The sequence below is a fragment of the Mauremys reevesii genome, linkage group 1 (assembly GCF_016161935.1).
Source record: "Mauremys reevesii isolate NIE-2019 linkage group 1, ASM1616193v1, whole genome shotgun sequence".
Lineage (NCBI taxonomy): Eukaryota > Metazoa > Chordata > Testudines > Geoemydidae > Mauremys > Mauremys reevesii.
The window spans coordinates 13,387,800-13,408,595 of NC_052623.1; the positions used below are offsets into that span (position 1 = coordinate 13,387,800).

At 44.2% G+C, this 20,796-nt stretch overlaps 1 protein-coding gene across 1 annotated transcript in view; it reads right to left on the reverse strand.

Annotated features, from left to right (window-relative positions):
• CLPB (caseinolytic mitochondrial matrix peptidase chaperone subunit B) overlaps window positions 1-20,796 on the reverse strand; it is a 137,461-nt gene that overhangs the window by 36,238 nt on the left and 80,427 nt on the right. The window contains exons 6-7 of the mRNA XM_039520746.1: window positions 16,648-16,745; window positions 1,828-1,942 (exon numbers count right to left, since the gene is read on the reverse strand). Of these exons, the coding sequence (XP_039376680.1) occupies window positions 1,828-1,942; window positions 16,648-16,745 (213 nt within the window). The remainder of the gene's footprint in view (window positions 1-1,827; window positions 1,943-16,647; window positions 16,746-20,796) is intronic.

A 20,796-nucleotide genomic window follows, 5' to 3' on the forward strand; every position in this document is an offset into this window, starting at 1 on the left:
TACTTGGTATTCACAGCCTGGCAATGTTTGTAGACAGTTTCCACCTCAGCCTGAGATCTTGTCAGATCTAACAAATTTAACAGAGTCAACCTTGAATGGTCCCTTGCAATATTTGTTAACTACTTAGGCTAAACAATCTGTTCAACCTTGTATTTAGTTGTGACACTCTGATTAAGTTTCCCAGACCTGAAGAAGAGCTCTGCGTACCTTGAAAGCTTGTCTTTCTCACCAACAGAAGTTAGCCCCGAAAAAGTTATTACCTCATCCACCTTGTTTCTCTAATAGCCTGGGACCAACACAGCTACAACAACACTGCATATGATGGGAGGCATTCATGGCACTACAGACACTAGAGCTGATACAGACTTATTAAGTCACTTTGTCCAGTCCTGGTCTGTGCAGGACTGTTCCCTGAAGTGTGTTTTCTGATGCTTTGTCCAATCTAGATTTAAAGTATTCCACATAGTGAGGTTTCCAAGACTTGCTTTGGGAGACTATGCCACAGCTTTAACAATCTTATCATCAGACCCTTTTCTGATGCTCAGCCTACATTTTCCCTTTCTTAAGTACTCTTTGGGGGGTGAGGGTGGGGGGGGGGGGGAGAAGAATCCCAACAACCCTCCAATCCTCAACATTTTGCAATGCAAAATAAATGAACTAAATCCTTGGTGTTAGCAGCCTTAGATATCTGTAGGCAGTGCTGTAGGAAATGAGGTTTCTGATATTATTCCCCTTTCTATTGGTATTCAGTCAATTCCCCACCGAGGGATAAGGTGTCTGGAAAATTATCAAGAGTAGGCACCCTCCCCGCTTTTCTGCTGCCTACCATTCCAGCAGGACTGTGCAAAACAGTCCTCCTTGTGACTCTCCCATGTTCTAGGTACATCATGATGCCTCACTGAGACTGAAATGAAATGATGGGGTGTTAAAAGAGCACCACTACACGCTGGAGGAGACAAGATCTAGCGCTGAGGGTAAGCAGTGGAGCAGTTAATCTGGAAGCCCTACTAACAAACCAGTCAACAAGAGCGCACAGAAAATCTATTCCTGTGTAAAAACGCCTCCTTGAGGCCCCATACTGGAATCACGATACATCTGATCCAGAAAGACGAGATATTAGTCCACATTTCAATGCCAGTCAATGTCACTCCTACATTGGCCAGATGAACCAATGTCCCCACCAAACCCCGCACAAGAACATGAGAATGGCCATGCTGGGTCAGATCCAATGATCCATCTAGCCTGGTATCCTGTCTTCTCATAGTGACCAGTGCCAGATGCTTCAGAAGGAATGAACAGAATAGGACAATTTCGAGAGATCCATCCCCTGTCGTCCAGTCTCAGCTTCTGGCAGTTGGAGGTGGAGCCGGAGATTGTGTGTCTGACCACCTTAGCTAATAGCCATTGATGGACCTATCCTACATGAACTTATCTAATCCTTTTTTGAAGCCAGTTATACTTTTGGCCTTCACAACATCCCCTGGCAAGAAGTTCCACAGGTTGACTGTGTGTTGTGTAAAGAGGTATTTACTTGTGTTTGTTTTAAACCTGCTGCCTATTAGTTTCATCAGGTGACCCCTAGTTCTTGTGTTATGTGAATCTCTTATGTGTTACGTGAATCCCAGTCTCTTCAGGCAATGAGCAGGAGCCCTCTGCAGCAATGGAAAAACCTACTGGGCCTCACTGTGAATTAGGCACCCATCCCACCTCTGCACATCAGTTCACCGCAATAATCTGGTAGGAATTAGTCCAGGATCACAGGTTTGGGAAACACTACATGCTCTCTTTTTTGTGGGATGTAGAACAATTAACAGTAACTGATCTTACCAGCTCCCACTGTTGCTATGGCATTCTCTTGCCCAATGATATGCTCTTTTAGCCGCTGCTCCAGTGGAAATCTGCGTCGTTCCTCTAACTCTCTTTTACGCTGCTCCTCCTGGAACTGTGGAAAGGAAACAAATACTATGAACAAAATATTTTTTCATCAAACTACTAATGTCTATATAGTGCCTTTCATGCAAAGGACCCTAAAATGCTTTGCAAACATATATATGAATTATACACAGGGATCACTTCTCCTAATCACTGAAAACAGCTATATGTGGGGTGGGACATGGCAGTTGTTAACAGCACCCAGTGCAACACTGTACACATTTAAGAAAGAAAATGAAAAATACTGTATCTGGGAGAAAATGAAGGGGGGAATTTAGGTGGCAGAATGTAATTAGCCAAGCTGGATTTTACCTGGGCGGTCTTTAATGACTAGGAGTGATCAGAAACTTAATTGTGCATCTCAATTGAAAGATGGCACCAATAGATGGCACTTTGCTATGCCAGTGATTTAGCACTGAGTGGGACGAGCACTTCCTAGTAAATCGCCCTGCCATGTAATAACAAGCGTGAGCTTGCTTATCTCAATAAATAAAAATACTAATTAATAATATCTGGATCTTCCTTAGCATCTTCTATTCCAGGGTCTCGACACACTACTGAATTAAGCCTTACAACAACCTGTGAAGTATGGAGGAGCCATTATTATCCTATTTCATGGACTGGAAAAATGAGGCACAGAGCAGCTAAACTCCAAAGATCCCAAAGGGCTTTGCATATACATAATGTACAAAGGAGTCATGGACAGAAGTTTGTTTACTTTGAGTATTTGCCTTCTTTCAGCTCCAGATCACAAGGAAATCAGTCCTGCTCCTCTCGCATGAGGAGCTGGGCCCAGGGATTCATGTATTTGTCCTCTCTGCACCCTTACTGAAATGTGCTGAAAACAATGTCAAGTGTCCAGCTGGTGCAATGTGCAGCTTCCCACCTCCTCCTTCATGGGTTAGGCCACCGTGAGCCCATCAGGCCTGTGCTTCAGTCCTTCCACTGGCTCCCAGTCCCCTTCCCCTGACAGTTTAAGGCCTTAAAATCATTAACAGATCCAGTCCCAGCTACATTAGACACTGTGCCTCCATCTCTGAACCACCAAGCCAGCGGTACTTCTCTGGAACGAGGCAGATCACAAAGCTGAGAGCGAGATGTGGAAATGAACTTTCAGGAGATTAGCTGAATCCAGGCTCTGACAATCTTTAGGAAATGCTGTGAACGTTGAGAAAGCCTTTCCCACCATTACCAAAATGACATTCACAGCTGCAACTATCCTCTACTCCTCAACTTGAAATTGAAAAAAATCCAACTCTGAACACAGAGTCTATAACTTGGCAAAAAGAGAAGAACTAGAGACCACATGAAGTCCACTAGGGATTTTGCTATTGCCAGTCAAATTTTACATGGAAAGTGCCCAGAAACTGGTGATGGGCGACAGCACAAAAAGCCTATGATAGATCAATTGATAGGGTCTTTTCAACATGAAAGAAGCTGACAAACATCTACATATGAGAAGACGACAAAACTTAGAGCAATGTTTTAAAAGGTATTTTGCAAAGGTGTCGGGAGGAACATCCTATTTAAAGGGGGTTCTGTCAGGAGACTTGAACTGGTCAACTTTGAGTAATTTGAGCAGACATTTCCCTTTTAAAATCCCCATGTTACAATTCACAGGTGTAGGGTTCTTAGCCCTGGTTTCCTGGTCAAGAACCTGGAGTACACTGTGGCTCTCTGAATTCCCCTGGAACTTAATAGGAAAAAATCTGCCTTTCCAGTGAGCTTGCACTGGGGGAAGCTGTGACAATTAGAAACAAGGAGAACAGAAAGGCCTGAAGAACATAGCAGTGATGCTTTGAAAATCCCAGTGACGGAGCACCTCGTTGTGACTGGGTATCCAGGTAGCTTTGACACCCAGTACTGATAGCAGTTTTCCAAAGGACAAACAAGGCCAGTTTTCTGCTTTGGAAATTCTGCTTATTGTCTGACCATCCAATTCCTCAGCAGAGCACCAAAGGTGGCCGTCTAAACATCCCTCTGCATGTGACTTACTCAAGGTCAACAAGTGAGTCAGTGGGACCCCTGGCTAACACTCTTGTGCTCTAACCACTAGACAACTATGCCTTGTTGGTATGCTGAAAACACAGCACCCTGATAATAGACTTTGATGCAATGCAGAGATTTAGCTAAAAGGGAACACCTGGGATTCTGACTGGTGTACAATCTAAGCATTTAAACTGTCTTCTGAAGGGGACACTCCCACAACAACAGCCGAACTCTGCTGCGAAAGCTGCAGCAGCCAGAGTGGATAAAACACATCAGCCGGTTTGCCAGTGTTTCCCTGTTATGGTAGTGACCCTGACAGAAGTTAAAAAAAATAAATAGCAAACAATCCAATTTTGGCTTCTGCTATCAGTCTACTGTATAACTGAGAGATCCCATCAGTCCTGATGTTTCATATGGAGCAATAACTTCACTGCTGATCCCAGTGGAATGACACATGGAGGATAGAATCCAGTGTGTCAACTGTGTATCTCCCGCAGGCTTCATATATATCACCAGGCTCAAACTACTGCAGCTCCTTCTATATATCTATGTCTTTCTATATATCAGGACAAATACTTTTTTTTTTTTAAAGCAGTGTGAGGAATATAAGCTGTGCTGGTGGAATCCATATGATCCGTTCTGGTTTAGATGTAAAAGGAAGGGAGTGCACAACAGGAGAAGGAATGGAATGGACTGTGGCGCTCGTCTCTTTGGGAACCGTCTCCCTCTGGAAGACCAAGACCTGTGACACATGGTGTTAGAATTTAAAACATGAGAACACAAGAGATTCGGGGAAGGAAGCGAGACTATTCAGCTCATGAAGACAGTCTGCACTTATTAACGTCACCATGAGCAAAGACAAGCCAGTGCTTTGCAGAATCCCTCTCGTTGCCTCTGCCTGAGCATCTTTTCAGGGCAGGCCACTCAAAAGAGGCACCACCGTGTTGAGTGAGAGCATGCCCACTTCTCTCTTCTGAACTGAATTCTGTCTTGCATTATTGTGCTCCACTCCCTCGTCCTATGACTGAAGCTGTGTTTGAAACAGGAAAACACTTAAGTTACACTGCGATTGGATAAACAGGGCACTCAGGCTCCCCACAGCTACAATGCTTAATGCAGTGCTGATGAGCCCATTGGGAAATGGATGTGAAAAGGGTCCTACCAAATTCACAGCCATGAAAAACATGTCATGGACTGTGAAATCTGGTCTCCCCTGTGAAATCTGGCTATTGTAGGTGGCGTTGCTGCCTTCAGAGCTGGGTGCCCGGCCAGCAGCCGCAGCTCTCTGGATGCCCAGCTTTAAAGGCAGTGCCACCACCACTAGCAGCACAGAAGTAAGGGTGGCATGATATGGTATTGCCACCCTTACTTTTCCACTGCTGCTGGAGTCAGCACTGCCTTCAGAGCTGGGTTCCTGGCCACCAACCGTCACTCTCCGGCCACCTAGCTCTGAAGACAGTGCAGAAGTAAGGGTGGCAATACAACAACCCCCCTACAATAGCTGTGTGCTTCCCTCCACCCCTCGGTGACCCTGTTTTGAGCTGGGATCCTCTCAGTTACAACACTGTGAAATTTAAGATTTAAATATTTGAAATCATGAAATTCAAGATTTTTAAAATGCCGTGACTGTGAAATTTACCAAAATGGACCGTCATTTGGTAGGGCCCCAGATATGACCTATTAGACACATACAGATTATTATTACAGTGTCTATGCAGTAAAAGAAGGCATAATTCCCCATATGGGAATAACCAATACCAATATAAACTCTTTTATACCAGTATAACTGCATTCACACTGTGTGTGTGTGTACTGCTTTAACTATACTGGTGTAGTTAAAAACGGTACAGCTTATGTGTGTAGACAAGGCCCATGTGAGGGCAAAGCCAGCACCATCATCTTCCTGAGACTTTGTTTTTCTATTACATGTTTTGCAAAGGTTTTGTGGGGAACGTTTGTCAGGTCCAGGACGGAATTTCTGAGAGACAGAGGGAGACATCTCTGGAATAGCCAACAGTCCAGTAAGACAGGAGAGTCCTTTGGCTCAAGCCCTCACTCTGCCTGATTTGGAGCAGACACTTGACCCTGGGTCTCCCACTTCCCAGTGAGTGCCTGAACCATCAGGCCTGGCTGTTCCGGGGTCGGTCTCTCTCTAGTTTTTTCCCCAAGGTCTCGTTTTCATTCTTCACCAGAAAGACAATACATTTCAAAACCTCGACACTTTTCACAAAATGGAGACAGCAGAGAACAAAATAGAAGAGGAAAATCCACCATTTTATAAAAAACAGAATCCAAGGTCAGGCCAGTATCCTTGCCCATTTATCTTGGTTTTATACTGCATTCATCACTGTAATATCTAGAGCCCCTTCAAGTTTTTGACAAACAGGATCTTTCTTCCTAACCCTACCTGGAAGAAGTTTGTTCAAACAGAGGCTTTTTACAGGGGAGTTTCGGCAGGAGAAGCACCAGGTTCAGCTACAGACTTCTGTGCTTGGAGGTAGCAGGATTTAGTGAGTGGTGTATTTGGTCCCTTTGTGGATTGTTTGTTTGACTGTTGTTTGTTCGCTCTCTGTGTACAGGCTGCATAGCTGGGCTCTGGGCCCCTGAGTAAGTCCTTGGACCTTTGATCAGCCCAGCTGTTTGAAGTCTCTGCCCCTGGAGCTCAGCTGAGCTAAGCAGGGAAGACGTGGTCACTTGCTAGGCGAACTCGAGAGCTGTGAACAGAGGCCGCTAACAGGGGAGTTATGAAAGGAATTGTGAGAGCCTTTCCTTCCAGGTTCAGCACTGTGTGTGATCTCAAGATGGCCACTGACGGAACAGTGGCAGTGACCGGCAGTGGATGTGCAATGTTCTCTTTCCTGCCTGATGACATAAGGGATTTCCTGGGCATGAAGTGGAATTTGGTGGCTATACTGGGAGGAAAAGATTCTTGAACTGTAGAAAGAGGACCAATCTCCACAGGAACAGGTTGGCTAGAGTAGTCAGGAGGGGGTTAAACTAATAGCAAAAGGGGAGGTAAAAAGTGGGAAGATATGAGCACTCAGCACAAAAATCAAGATGTTGTGAATAAACTTCATCAAGAAACCAAACAACATGAAAAGAAAAAAAAATGGCCTCTACCTTAATGCTAGGATCCTGGGTAACAAACAAGAGGAATTAGAATTGCTCATTTATGAACATAAATTCAATCTAGTTGGTGTTACTGAAACCTGGTGGGATGAGTTGCACAATAGGAATGTTAAAATCAATGGTTCTAACCTATTTAGGAAGGATCGAGCAGCCAAAATGGGATGGGGAGAGGCACTCTACCTCAAAAATGGCATTACCTGTTTCTGAGTCACTGGTAACTCAGAAGAAAATGATCTTGAATGCTTATGGATCATATCCTAACAGATCAAGCACAAGATGGGGTATTAGTTGGTGTCTGCTACATACACCAAATCATACAAGGGAACAGGATGACCGGCTCCTTATGCACCTATCTATAATGTGTAGGAGAAAAAAAAAACCTGTGTGATCATCAGAGACTTCAATTTGAGTGGCATATGCTGGAGGTCTCATGCTACTTGGAATTTCAAAACATTACAGATGACAATTTCCTAATTCAAAAAGTGTTTTAGCCAACATAAGGGAATTCTGTATTAGACCTTGTCCTAACCGACAAAGAGGAACTGACCACAGAAATAAAAGTTAATGGTAGCTTAGGTACAAATGATCATGACTTGATCACATTTATAAGTTGTAAGCAGAATAAAGTCCAGAGTAGTAATATATATACACTTGGTGCTTTAATAGGGCCAATTTCATAAAGCTGAAAATAATTATGAGCCAAAAAAGCTGGGAGGAAGAATTTAATCAGGAAACTGTAAATAATTGGGAATCATTTAAGAACACTTTACTAGACGCACCAAAAGCCACAATCCCACTATTGAGGAAAAAGGCTGCACTGGTTACAAAATCAATCTGGTTGAGAGGGGAGGTGAAGGCAGCTGTAAAAAAATGAAAAAATAATATTTAACAAATGGAAAAAAGGTGAAGTTGATGGTAATGAATATAAATCAGAAGTTAGTAATTGTAGAAAATTGGTAAGGGAAGCCAAGGGACACAAGGAGAAAGCCATGGCCAATAGTTAAGGAAATAAGGAGTTCTTTAACTATATTAGGAACAAAAGGAATCCTAACAGTTATACTGGTCCGTTACTAGATGGAAATGGTAGAATTATCAATGTTAATGCCGAAAAGGCAGAAGTGTTCAATAAATATTTCTGTTATATTTGAGGGAAAACAGATGATGTAGTCTGTGGCAAATTTAATCTCAAGAAAAGCTTCATAACTATGATTCTAGTCATATTATACAATGATGATAACACACTTTCCATTCCAGTAGTATCTTGGGAGGATATGTTAATCAGCAGCTCCTAAAGTCAGATATTTTAAATCAGCAGGTCCAGATAACTTGCATTCAAGACCTTTAAAAGAGCTGTCTGAGAAGCTCACTGGACTGTTAATGCTGATTTTCAATAAGTCTTGGAACACTGGGGAAGTTCCAAAGGACTGAAAGAAAGCTAATGTTATGCCAATATTTAAAAAGGGTAAATGGGATGACCCAGGTAATTTTTGGCCTGTCAGTCATCAATCCCAGGCAAGATAATGGAGCAGCTGATGTGGGACTCGATTAATAAAGAACAAGAGAACGGTAATATAATTAATGCAAATCAACATGGGTTATGGAAACTAGATCCTGTCAAAATAACTTGATATCTTTATCTGATGAGATTACAAGTTTGGCTGATAAAGGTAATAGTGTTGACATAATATAAAATCATAGGGCTAGAAGGGACTGCAAGGGTCATCTAGTCTAACCCCCTGCCAAGATGAAGGATTTGTTGTGTCAAAACGATCCAAGACAGGATGGCTAGCCAGCCTCCTTTTAAAAACTTCCAGTGAAGGAGCTTCCACAACCTCCCTAGGCAATCTGTTCCATTGGCCTAGTATTCTTTCAGTTTTTCCTAAGATTTAATCTGAATTTGCTATGCTGTAGTTTGAACCCATTGCCTCTTTCCTGCCTTCCGTGGCAAGAGAGAAAAACTTTTCTCCATCTTTTTTATGGCAGCTTTTCAAGTATTTGAAGACTGCTATCAAGTATTTGAAGACTGTCCCCGCTTAATCTCCTCTTTTCCAAACGAAATATACCCGGTTCCTTCAGCCTTTGCTCATATGGTTTGCATTCCATCCCTTGGATCATCTTTGTTGCTCACCTCTGGATCCTTTTCCAGTTTCTCTATATCCTTCCTATACATTGGTAACCACTATTGGATACTGTTTTCCAGCTGAGGCCTAATTGAAGCCAAGTAGAGTGGTACTATCACCTCCCATGATTTGCATGCCATGACTCTGTTAATGCAATCTAAAATTGTATTTGCTTTTTTTGCAACAGCATTGCACTGCTGACTCACGTTGAGGTTGAGATTCACCACAACTCCCAGATCCTTCTCAGCAGGGCTGCTGCCAAGCCAGTTATCCCCTCTTCTGTATTTGTGCATTTGGTTTTTCTTCCCTATGTGTAGCACCTTTGTTTTTGTAGAATTTCATTTTTTTGTCCCTACCCCAGTTCTCCAATTTATCAAGATCCCTCTGGATTTTAGTTCTACCCTTCAAAGTGTTGGCAACCCCCTACCCCCCAGCTCTGAATCATCTGCAAATTCGATCAGTATGCTCTCTATTCCTAAACCCAGGTCATTAATAAAAATGTTAAACAAGATGGGACCCTGAAGAGAACCCCAGTTGAGATGTCCCTCCAATCTGACATCATTCCATTAATAGTACTCTTTGTTTGTGGTTGTTTAATCAATTATGTATCCATTTAATGGTAATTCCACCAAGTTCACTTTTCTCCCGTTTTCTTTTCAGAATGTCATGTAGGACTGTATCAAAAGCCTTGCTAAAGTCCAGGTATATTATGTCCACTACATTCCCCCTATCCACAAAAGCAGTTACCCTGTCAAAGAAGGAAATCAACCTGGTTTGGCATGATTTGTTCTTAGTAAATCCATGCTGGCTGCTAGTAATTACCTCTTCATCTTCTAGGTATTTGCAAATTGAACGTTTTATACATTACTCTAGTAGCTTCCTAGGTATCGCAGTCAGGCTGACGGGCCTATTGTTCTGCGGCTCTTCCTTTTTAAAGATGGTTAGCCCTTCTCCAGTCCTCTAGGACCTCTCCTATCATCAGTGAGTTTGTAAATAGTATCGCCAGTGGCTCCTAGATTTCTTCAGCTAATTCCTTCAGTACTCTTGGGTGAATAGCATCTGGCGCCGCTGATCATTCAAATTGGTCAGAAGATCTCTGACGTGTTCTTTATCCCGATTTGCATCCCTTCTTTATTTTCAATGGTAACTTCACTAGTCATCCAGTCACATGTTATTTTTTTGTGAGAGTAGGTACTGAGCAGCTCTGCTTTCCTATCATCTTCCGTTACCAGCTCACCTTCAACACTGGGCAGCAGACCCACACTGTCCTTGATCTTTCTTTTTTGTCTGACATACCTGAAGAACTCCTTCTGGTTGTCCCTTACATTCTTTGTCAGCTAGAACTCATTCTTTGCCCTGGCTTTCCTGATTCTGTCCCTACACACTCATGCTATTCCCATGTATACTTCCTCGGTGACATGCCCCTCTTTCCATTTCCTGTATGTATCCCTTTTGGTTTTTAAATAACTCAAAAGCTCCTTGTGCAGCCACACTAACCTCTGGCTCTTCTTTTCCTTCCTCTGCAGCGGAATAGCTTGATGTTGAGCCTCCATTCTTACATCTTTTAGGAACTGCCAGCCCCCTTCGACTCCTTTCCAATTTTCTTCACTGTTCTTCAGTCCCCCCTCCACTGCCCTCCCTGATTCTTTGGCATGCTGTGCCCGCAGTACCAAATCCGGACTTCTATCCAGGAAGTCTTCATTTTCTCTGATGCAATGCAGGGTTGATACTTGGACCTCCAGTCCTCTGACCTTTGCTTCCAGTATGGAGACCAGCTGACACTTCGCACAGACCAAGTCACTTCTCTCCTCTAAGGGAAAGATACACATGGCACATCCTGTGCAGGTCATAACAGCAGATCCCTCACTATCCATTTTTTCTACCGTGTAATGTATCAAGAGCCTCCTCGGATAATGTATTTACTGCTTGTACAAGCCTGAAAAGCAGAAACTCTGTGGGCTCTCCCCCATGGCAAACGCCCACACAAACTCCCTCTGTTTGGGTCTTCTCTCTTCGCTGCTCACTAGGTTCGCAACATACTTAAGACTTCTGTAAGGTATTTGATTTGGTACTGCACAACACATTGATTCAAAAACAAGAATGACATAAAATTAACATGGCACACATTAAATGGATTAAAAACTGGCTAACTGATAGGTCTCATAATGTAACTAACTGGGGAATCATCATCAAGTGGTCCCAGAAGGGTCTCACAGGGATTGGTTCTTGGCTCTATGCTATTTAACATCTTTATCAAGGACCTGGAAGAAAACATTAAAACATTACTGATAAAGATTGCAGATGACACAAAATTGGGGGAATGGTAAATAATGAAGAGGACATATCACTGATTCACAGAGATTTAGATCGCCTGGTAAACTGGGTGCAAAGAATGTGTGTTTTAATATGGCTAAATGTAAATGCCTATATCCGGGAACAAAGAATGTCAGCCATAGTTACAGGATAGGGGACTTTATCCCGAGAAGTAATGACTGAAAAAGATATGGGGGTTGTGGTGGATAATCAGCTGAATATGAGCTCCCAAATGTGATGCTATGGCCAAAGAGCTACTGTGATCCTGGGGTGTATAAACGGGAATCTCAAGAAGGAGCAGAGAGGTTATTTCACCTCTTTATTTGGCACTGGTGTAACCACTGTTGGAATCCTGTGTCCAGTTCTGGTGCCCACAATTCAAGAAGGAAGTTGATAAATTAGAGAGGGTTCAGAGAAGAGCCACAAGAATGATTAAAGGATTAGAAAACCTGCCTTATAGTGATAGATTCAAGGAGCTCAGTCTGTTTAGCTTAACAAAGAGAAGGTTAAGGGGAACTGAGTACAGTCTATAAATACCTAAATGGGAAACAAATATTTCATAATGGGCTCTTTAATTTAGCAGAGAAAGGTATAACACGATCCACTGGCTGGAAGTTGAAGCTAGACAAATTGAGACTGGAAATAAGGCATACATATTTAACAGTGAGAATAGTTAGCCATTGGAACAATTTACTGTGCATTCTGACCATTTTAAAATCAAGATTGGATGTTTTTCTGCTCTAGGAATTATTGTAGGGAAGTTCTCTGTGTCATTCGGGAGGTCAGACTAGATGATAAAACAGTCCCTTCTGGCCTTAGAATCTATTAATTGTTTGTTTTGTTTTTAATTTAACACACCGAAGTCTAAAATTTGGGGGCAGAAGCAAAACTCTTGCTCCAAAGGCCTGCAATGTGGTGGAGCTGATGTTCCAAGAGAGGGCTGGGCTTGTGCCAGTCTCCTGCACCCCAGACTAGTTGGATGAAGTACAGCACTTCTTCTGCCTTAGCAAACGACTCTTAGCCACAAGGGTGATGACAGGGCAAGGACTGCAGAGGGTCACGGAAACAATGATATAGCTGATGACAGCAACCTGCCGAAGTTTGGGAGGAAAGACTGAAGTGCTGGGACCTGCCTTCATTAGTTCTTTTGGTGTGACTCTGTCCTGTGATTCTAAGAGGCACCGCAAAAACCTTGCAGCCCAGGAGGGTGTGGGATTCCAGGGGCTTTAAGCCAACTTTCTGCCCTCCTAATTTTTGGCTATTCCAGGGCTGGAGAGGTCCCTGGTGTAACTCAGCCCTGGACTTCTCTATGGGCTGCAGCACAGCTCTGAATGTCTGCAGGGCTGTGGGCTGCAACGGGACTCACAACACACCCCCATCCCTGGCACGCTCCCTACACCAGCACCAGTCCTCAGGAGGCAGCCTTACGTCTGTCTCATTGGTGTCTGTGCCAGAGGACTCCTCCTCCAGTCTGAACTGGGGATTTTAGAGCCCCTTCACACTGCTCCAGCCCTTTTACCCACAGAGGGGCTGGAGTGGGGGGTCAGGATCTCACTCTCTGTTTAGTAGCAAGACAACTTTCACTGATTTTTTACACCAACCATTTTTCTCCCTGTGCACGACTGGACAAGGCTCCCTACAAAGCAGGTCACAATTGTTCCTTAATCTGCACTGCTTGCCTCCTTTCTGTCACCCTGAGACCAATGAACGCCCATGATCAGTGACTGGGGCAGTCAGTGAAAGCCAGGGCTCATGCAATGCGCGGCCACGCATTGTGTTACTGCTACACTGGCACTACCAGAGAGGAAACCACAAAGAGAGCCTGACCTTGTTTCCATTTGACTTTAGTCAAATGTTCTCTGGGCAGGTAACCAGCCACCAGTGAAAGTGACACCCCATTACACGACGTGAAGTGCTATGAATGGGGACTGTTTTCCTCCTCCGATAACTGATCTCTAGTTCTTCTGATTAAACTTTTATGGAACATCATTGCCATGTAAGTGGATTACACCAGTGTTACGTGCTCTGAAAGAGATGCAGGAACTGATACGCTGCTCTTCTCGTGCTAGGCAGGAGGCAACAAAGCTCCTAGGTTCACCTGGGCTAAGAGGTTCTTGTGACATAGTGCCAAATGTAAAGGAGGAGAACCCATCTTTTTAATAAGAGACGCACTTTATTAGCTTTGTCAGACCTCACCTTGAGATAGCAATCCCTGGCTCCCAGTTGCTGATACGAGCCTGGTAATTGTGATCACTGGCTTTTATTATTCTTTATCCAGTATGGCACCCCTCCCAGCCATGATTTCATTTACGGGAAAATATTCAAAGAACAGAGGTTCAAAAGCACAGCTGCTAGTGAGGCTGAATGTCTGCAGAGAACCTGGGCATGTGTAGGACACAACCTCTTTTACATTACAGGAAAAGGAATTAAAAAAATTAAATAAACTAGGATTATATATTTGTTTTCAGCTGGAAAACGTGTCAGGGATACAAACTAAGCTATTTAAGTAATGGCAGTCTTTGGAGATTTTGGGTGGCCGATCATTCACATCATGGGCCAAATCTATTCCTGGAGTAACTCTGTTACAGCAAGGATTAATTTGGCTCGAGATCGTTGCTTCTTATGAGGTTATTAGGATCCTGCTCTATCTTTGACTGTGCGACTCCATGGATGGACGCTCTGCATAGGGATGTCCAAAACAGAAAGGGCCTGGCCTGAGAAGAAGCCATCAGGAACACGGGGGCTTAGTGGTTTAAGAAGATGTCTGGGATACAGGAGATCTACGTTCTAGTTCTGGCTGTGACAGGGATGTGCAGCTTTAGACAAGCCTGTAGTCACCAGAAACATTGGTCAGTACTGGCTTTCCTACTCAGCAGAGAGGTCAAGAACAGAACTGGCACAGCAACTAACTGAGTTGAGGCACACCATCAAGCTAATGCTGGGAAAGATGCCTTCATTTCCCCTATTCTGGGGATAAATATAAGGACTTCAGTCTTCAGGGCTGTTAATCTGCCAGCTTTCACCAGCAGTAAAAGTCACACAAGAACCTGGCCTCTTTACCACCTATTTACCTACTTTGGCCTATCCCTTTGCTCTTAGCCCTGTCTGTTTGGCAATACATTCAAGTTTCATTAGCTTGTTTAGCAACATGAATAAGCTGGTCTATACACAAAACAAGATTCTTATAACACAGTAGAAGCATGCACAGAACTCTTTTTAAAAACAGATTTAAAAATACATATGAAAACTCCTTGTTACTCTGTCACCAGGATATGTAAATAAAATATATGTGATATGTCTATCTGGTGAATAGTCCTGTCAATTCATTCTCCAACTGTGATTAAAATGAGAAATAAATTCTCAAAGACTCTCAGTGGAATGCAGATGCAGGAGTGGGAATGTAACCCTGCTACCACCACATCCCCCTCAGCAGAATATTCATCACAAACCAGCTGCACCGACTTATGTTTTATATACACCCTGAATCATTTTCATCAGCAACCTCTACATATATTTATCTCCTCTCTCTCCTCCATCTACTCACTCGCTGACACTGGACTCCAGAGGCCATTTAACCAAGAGATAATTTTTTTCTCCTCTCAATGATTTAAGAATGTTGTTCTCAACATTTCTGTTTTAAAACTTCCAAAGAGCAGCCCTGACTGTTACAGCTCACTCCAAGCAATGCCCTGGGCTAATATGAGAAGCACCAGTTCTATGGAGAAATGCCACATTCAAGCTCTTCCTCCTTGTAACAGCAGTGCATAGAGTTAGAGGATGCGGCATTAGTCTAGTAGTTAGAGCAGGAGACTAGTGGTCAGGAGACCTGGCTTCTACTCTTAGCTCCACCAAAGACTTCCTCTGTGACCTTGGCTCTAGGTTTGACCATGGACAGTGAATGTGGTTTTACTTTGTCTACACTAAATGCTAGGCTTTGCTTAAAACCATGTAATTAGCAGGCTAGTTAACACAGTTTAACACACCTCTCAGTTTCCCGGATTAGACAGGTTTTTAGGCCCACATCTTCAAGACGGCAAATTCAATGTCTAAAGCTGGGTAACCAAAAATGGAGGCATCCCAAATTAGAGGCCACTTTTGAAAACATGGGCCTTAACCTGTATGGACCTCAGCTTCCCTATCTGTAAAATGGGGACACTGATACTTACCCACTGCACAGGGGGGTTGTTAAGCTTAATGCACTGGGTGACTTGAGATTCTGGGAAGAACAGCACTCCAGAAGGGCAAATCATTATTACTACTTCATAATGATGTCATTACTATTTTAATAAATACTTGTACCTAATAGCTTTAAATGCTGTTTAATACTGGCATCAGTTCTCCCTATCTAATGACCAGGAGCTTTATCATTACAAGGAAGAGAAGAAGGATGGAGGAGATCCAAGTTCAATTCTCTGCTCTGCCAGACTCATCTGTATGACCTTGGGTAAGTCACTTAGCCTCTCTGTGTCTCCATTCCCCCATATATAAAATGGACATAATGGCACTGCAAGCATCCCCCGCTCCAGGCCTATTCACTTCCTGGACCCTTTACTGCAACTGCTGATGTCAATTACTGCAACTGTGGGTTTTTTTTCTCCCCTTTACAAACACATCCTTGTCAGTATGTATGACTCCACTGTATCAAGGGAGAAAATGACTCTGGGAGGGGTTAGGTGAACGGCCCAAGGCCATTCCAGAAGTTAAGACCGATGCTTAGGAGTTCCCAGATCCCAGTTCTGAGACTCCAGCGCTAGCTGAGACCTCATACAAGGATCTGTCTTGAACTCACAAATCCCAGGCGTTTCAGAAGAGAAGACGGAGACAGCAATCTGATTTTACCATACTCTGCCTAGAGGCTACTGGGGTAAGCAGACAACAGGTGATCTTATCTGTGGTATGCAGCTCAACGATAAGCCACAAAAAGCAACACAAGGGGCAGAACAGGTGGCCACAGATATATCTGAAGATAATTCTAACACTTTTGAGTTATACATCATATAACTAAGTCATTTCTGAAGATACCCTGTATGTCATTCCAGAGACACCGAAAGGATCAGAGATGTAACCATGCTAAGATATCCTTCCAGAAGGCGCGTAGGGGCTGGAACAGGCCCCCTCGTTGAAGCCTGAAGAGGAAATAGTAAGTCACCTGAATCAGACTCACCTTTGTTTCCGAAGCTTTCAGAAGTTTCATGACCTCCCCGTCACGGGCATAATCCAGTGGTGTGTGCCCCATTTCATTCCTCTGCAGGGGGCTGGCACCTGATCGCCGGGGGAAAAGGAGGGATCAGAGTTCAAACCTGGGGCAGAATGAACATGAAGCACAACTTGCAACCCCCACGCTCTCCAGTGTCCTCTTCTAACCTTTGCTCTGAGGGGTATTCAGATCAGAAAGGGACAATGTACAACCAGCACACGTAAGGATGTCAGGGGAACAACAAAAGGAGAGTGTCACTGTAACAATCGGCTTGGCAGGGAAAAGCTGTTGTGATGATGAAAGCACATGGAGTGCCCGAAACAAAACATAGCTTCATAAAAGCACCAGCTACTGGGTCTATGGCAGCTCCATGGAACTACTGCAATTTCAATTGGATACGGTATTCTTCTTCACTTCCGGGTCTGACCTGTTGTCTAGGATTGCTGTGGCCTATTTAACAGCTGCTGCCTTCTGCCACAGAAGTGACTGCATTTCAGCAGTGGTTCTTCTTCATCGGGGCAACTAATCTCTTTGTGAGTTACAAAAACAGTCAGAGAGACTCCGATAGGCACCCTCATGAGAGAAGCTCTACATACATTGCCCTAACACTGAGAAAGCTTCCCACCGCCCCATCACCATCTGAACCAGACTGAACTAGGGGTAGCAAAAAGGTCAAATCAACTGATCCCCAGTGCCTTGGTGGCATGGAGGGCAAAATATGGTCCACTAGCTATGGTGGTCCAAGATTAGGATTGGCAGATGTAATAAGGATGTCTAGGGAAGTAGTCAATGATACAAGCATCAGAGACCTCAGTGTATCCTAGCATTTCACGATATACTTGCAAAGGCAGAGATACATCTCAAGGCCACATACCACATGTATTGCAGCCTGCTATCTCCAACCAGAAAACAAGGGCTACGAAAATATCCAATTTGCCTGTAACTCAAAGCTCTGAGGCTCTACCCAGCAAGCTTGAATGAACTAGCCAGTCAATATCTTCTGAAATGAGAGTGGTCTGTGAAACCCTGACAAGCAGAGACGTTGTGTGGATAAAGCACAGAGGGCCTGGAGCAAGGAATTCCAGAGTTCTACTCAGTGGCTCTGACAGCGACTCATTGTCTGTTTGCCCATCTGTAAAATGGGGATAACATTTACAGGGGTACCTGGGAGGGGTAGACTGTAAATATCTGTACAGTGCTAAGAAAAAATGCAAAGCACCAAAGCAGTATTATGCCATCCCCTCAACTAGACCAAGCTTTTATAAATATTGCCCTTCTTTCCTTCCCACTAGTCTACATGGGTTATTTGGAAGAGCAAACTCAGAAACGAGCACTCGGTTGCTTCAATTAACATATACTGATGAGGCTCTATTTTTGCCTCTACAATGTAGTCTGCCGCACAAAGCACACTATCCGCACTCAGGAACAGTGAGCAGCAATCATATTAAACTGAAGAGCTGTCGCTGAGAGGGCTCTTTGCTATCACGAACTGGAGAGATTAGCCATTTTTAAGCGCTGGCATCGGGGATCTATATTTGCTTACAGAATGAAAAATGTGCTCCATAAACATTCGACACAGAGTAATTTCTGTTGCAAGCCTTGTCATTGCAAATAAAGAATATGACTGGGACAGGTGAGATTGTATACTGCCTGGGCTGGCCACTCAATATCTTTTAAAGAGACAGTGGCCCCAAAATGCACCTGCAGCCCTGACGATTTTAAAAACACCTTCAGTTTGTGTTAGTTTGGACAGGGAGTGGGGAAAAGTTTTATGGGCTCTCCAAATGAAGATACCCTGGAGGCCAGGTCTGCCTTCATTTCAGGAGGGCCGAGGGTTTCTTTTTGCCCTGGATCTATCAATAATGGCTATCCAATATTGGCCTAATCCCCCTGTTAATGGCTTTGATGACTTGACTAATTGCCGCAATAATTGATAGAACCTGACTCATACAACTGGTCGATTTCACCTCAATAAAATATTACGCTTTAATAAATAACAGTGTCACTCCGTTTGCTAATAGAACACAAAAGTGGCTACTAGTTCATAAGGGCCCTGGCCTGACCTTCCTTCGCCTTCCCCCCTTCTGCCCCCCTCCCTCCCCACAAGCCAAGCAGCTGGCCCAGAGAGCAGAGCCTTTTGGACAGAGCAGTCTTGGCAATCTATTGTGTGCACCCTGAGAGGGCTCCAACCTTTAGATCCTTAATAGTAGGCAATTTGTCACCTCCCACTAGCTGTCTCTAGCTGGGGATCAACACCTGGGCAACACCCCAGGCTGTGCAAGGCACCCACCTCCCCCTTCCCCTGTTCATATTAGTAGGCTCTAGCTTATAATATTTGATAAATAGCAGGCTAGTTCACTCCTAGCATCAGTGCAGCAACGAGGCACCGGAGCAGCTGCAGAAGGTCACTCATTGGGGAAATATGTTTCTGTCAGTGGTATTGAAAAAAGTTTAGTGGAGTGACAGGTCTCAATTTTTCAAATTTTATTAACTCCATCCTCTTAACAATTTGTCTTGAATTCCTTCAGATTCCAGATAACTGTCAATAGGGCTCAGGATGGGTGGGTACCGGCACCGCACAGAATTATGCTGTTTTATTCGGTGGCAAGTTTTTAATAACTCCTAGTGGGGGGAAAACGCCACATGAAAAGGACAATCCTATGCACAGAACGTAGGAGAGACTGAAGCTTTCCCAAGCTTCCTGCAAAGATGGGAGTGGGCAGGGGTTGGGGCAGATAAGGATCTTTAGTGGTGATTTTATCGTGACTTTCTTGTCTAAGTCACAAGCTGCTGAGATGGGACCCAGCAACATGCCTGAGCATTGGTACCAATGTCTGGGGTCCATTCCCAGCTCTGCCAGACTCCAGGCAAGACCTTGGGGCAAGTCATTTCTGTTTCTCTCTCAATCCCTCAGTTTCTTCTGTACAATGGGGATAATACTTCAGCACCTCACAGTGATGTTATGAGGGGCTCAAACAACATTGATGGGGCTATATGTACATCAGTAGGTAATTACTTTTCTGGCAGAGGTGGACAGAGGAGAATAAATTGCATTAGTTGGAACCTGGCACACAGTATAATTGGATGTTCTGCAAACTATCATACAGACTGCAGTTCTACCAATGGACCTAGTCCAGACCTCCTCTCACTGTTCTAGTCCTGACCTGCTCTTTCATAGATCACCCTTCTTTGGTGTCCGTGACATGGATGAAGTATCTGTTGGGAATCATCACGAGACCATCCCTGTCCTGGTGCCGTTAGTGAGAGCTGCTGTTTGCAAAGAAGCCTGAGCAGAATAATTAAAATTCAGGGGAGCCACCCAAATGAGACACCCACTAATCCTCCTTTCCTTTGTTCGTGCACCAACTGAAGGCATCACAGGACGATAATGATAACTATTGTAACCCCCACAACTGTCAGCAGAGCCGCTGTGGTACAAACAGAACAATCATCTTCACCAGCTGGCAAAGGCTTTTAATTTTTACTTGTATAACGTAAACTCCAAGGTAAAAACCAGACTGACAGAAGCAGAGTCACTCATTTCACAGTCAGGGCTTCCTGCTATTGTGCAGGTGAGGCGAAAGCACAAGGAGCTCTGGCCCCCTGCTCCCCAACCCCGGTGCCACTTCTCCGGGGTTAGCCAGAATCTCCTTGGGGAGGGAAGTCTCTACTCCTGACGATCTCCCAGAGCACTAGCTGTCTGAAATTGGGCAGGGAGGGGTAGCTTCACCATGAACGGCTAGGCATACAGCAGGGAGCACACTGCCCCCTCTCTGTACGGCTGGTGCAGCTCACAGTCTGGTGTGTGCTGCCAGGTGTCTTTCTAGCTGAATTCCTCCTAGGGACCCAACCCACAGCACAGCTTGCAGGCACTGCATCCCAGCACGCTTGGTGGAATTCAGGGCAGAACTCTGTTCTAAGAGAGCAAGGTTTTGCAGGGTCAGGTCCACAGTTTCTTTCGGGCAAACACAGTTCTCTTATTCCACACAGAACTGGGGAAACCTAAACCTATAAAGATGGATGCTGTTGGGGATGCCCAAGAAAGACACACTGAATGCCAGTGTCTCTTTCTGGACCCACAGCCAGCTCCTCAGACCTGCCAGACACTGAAACTAA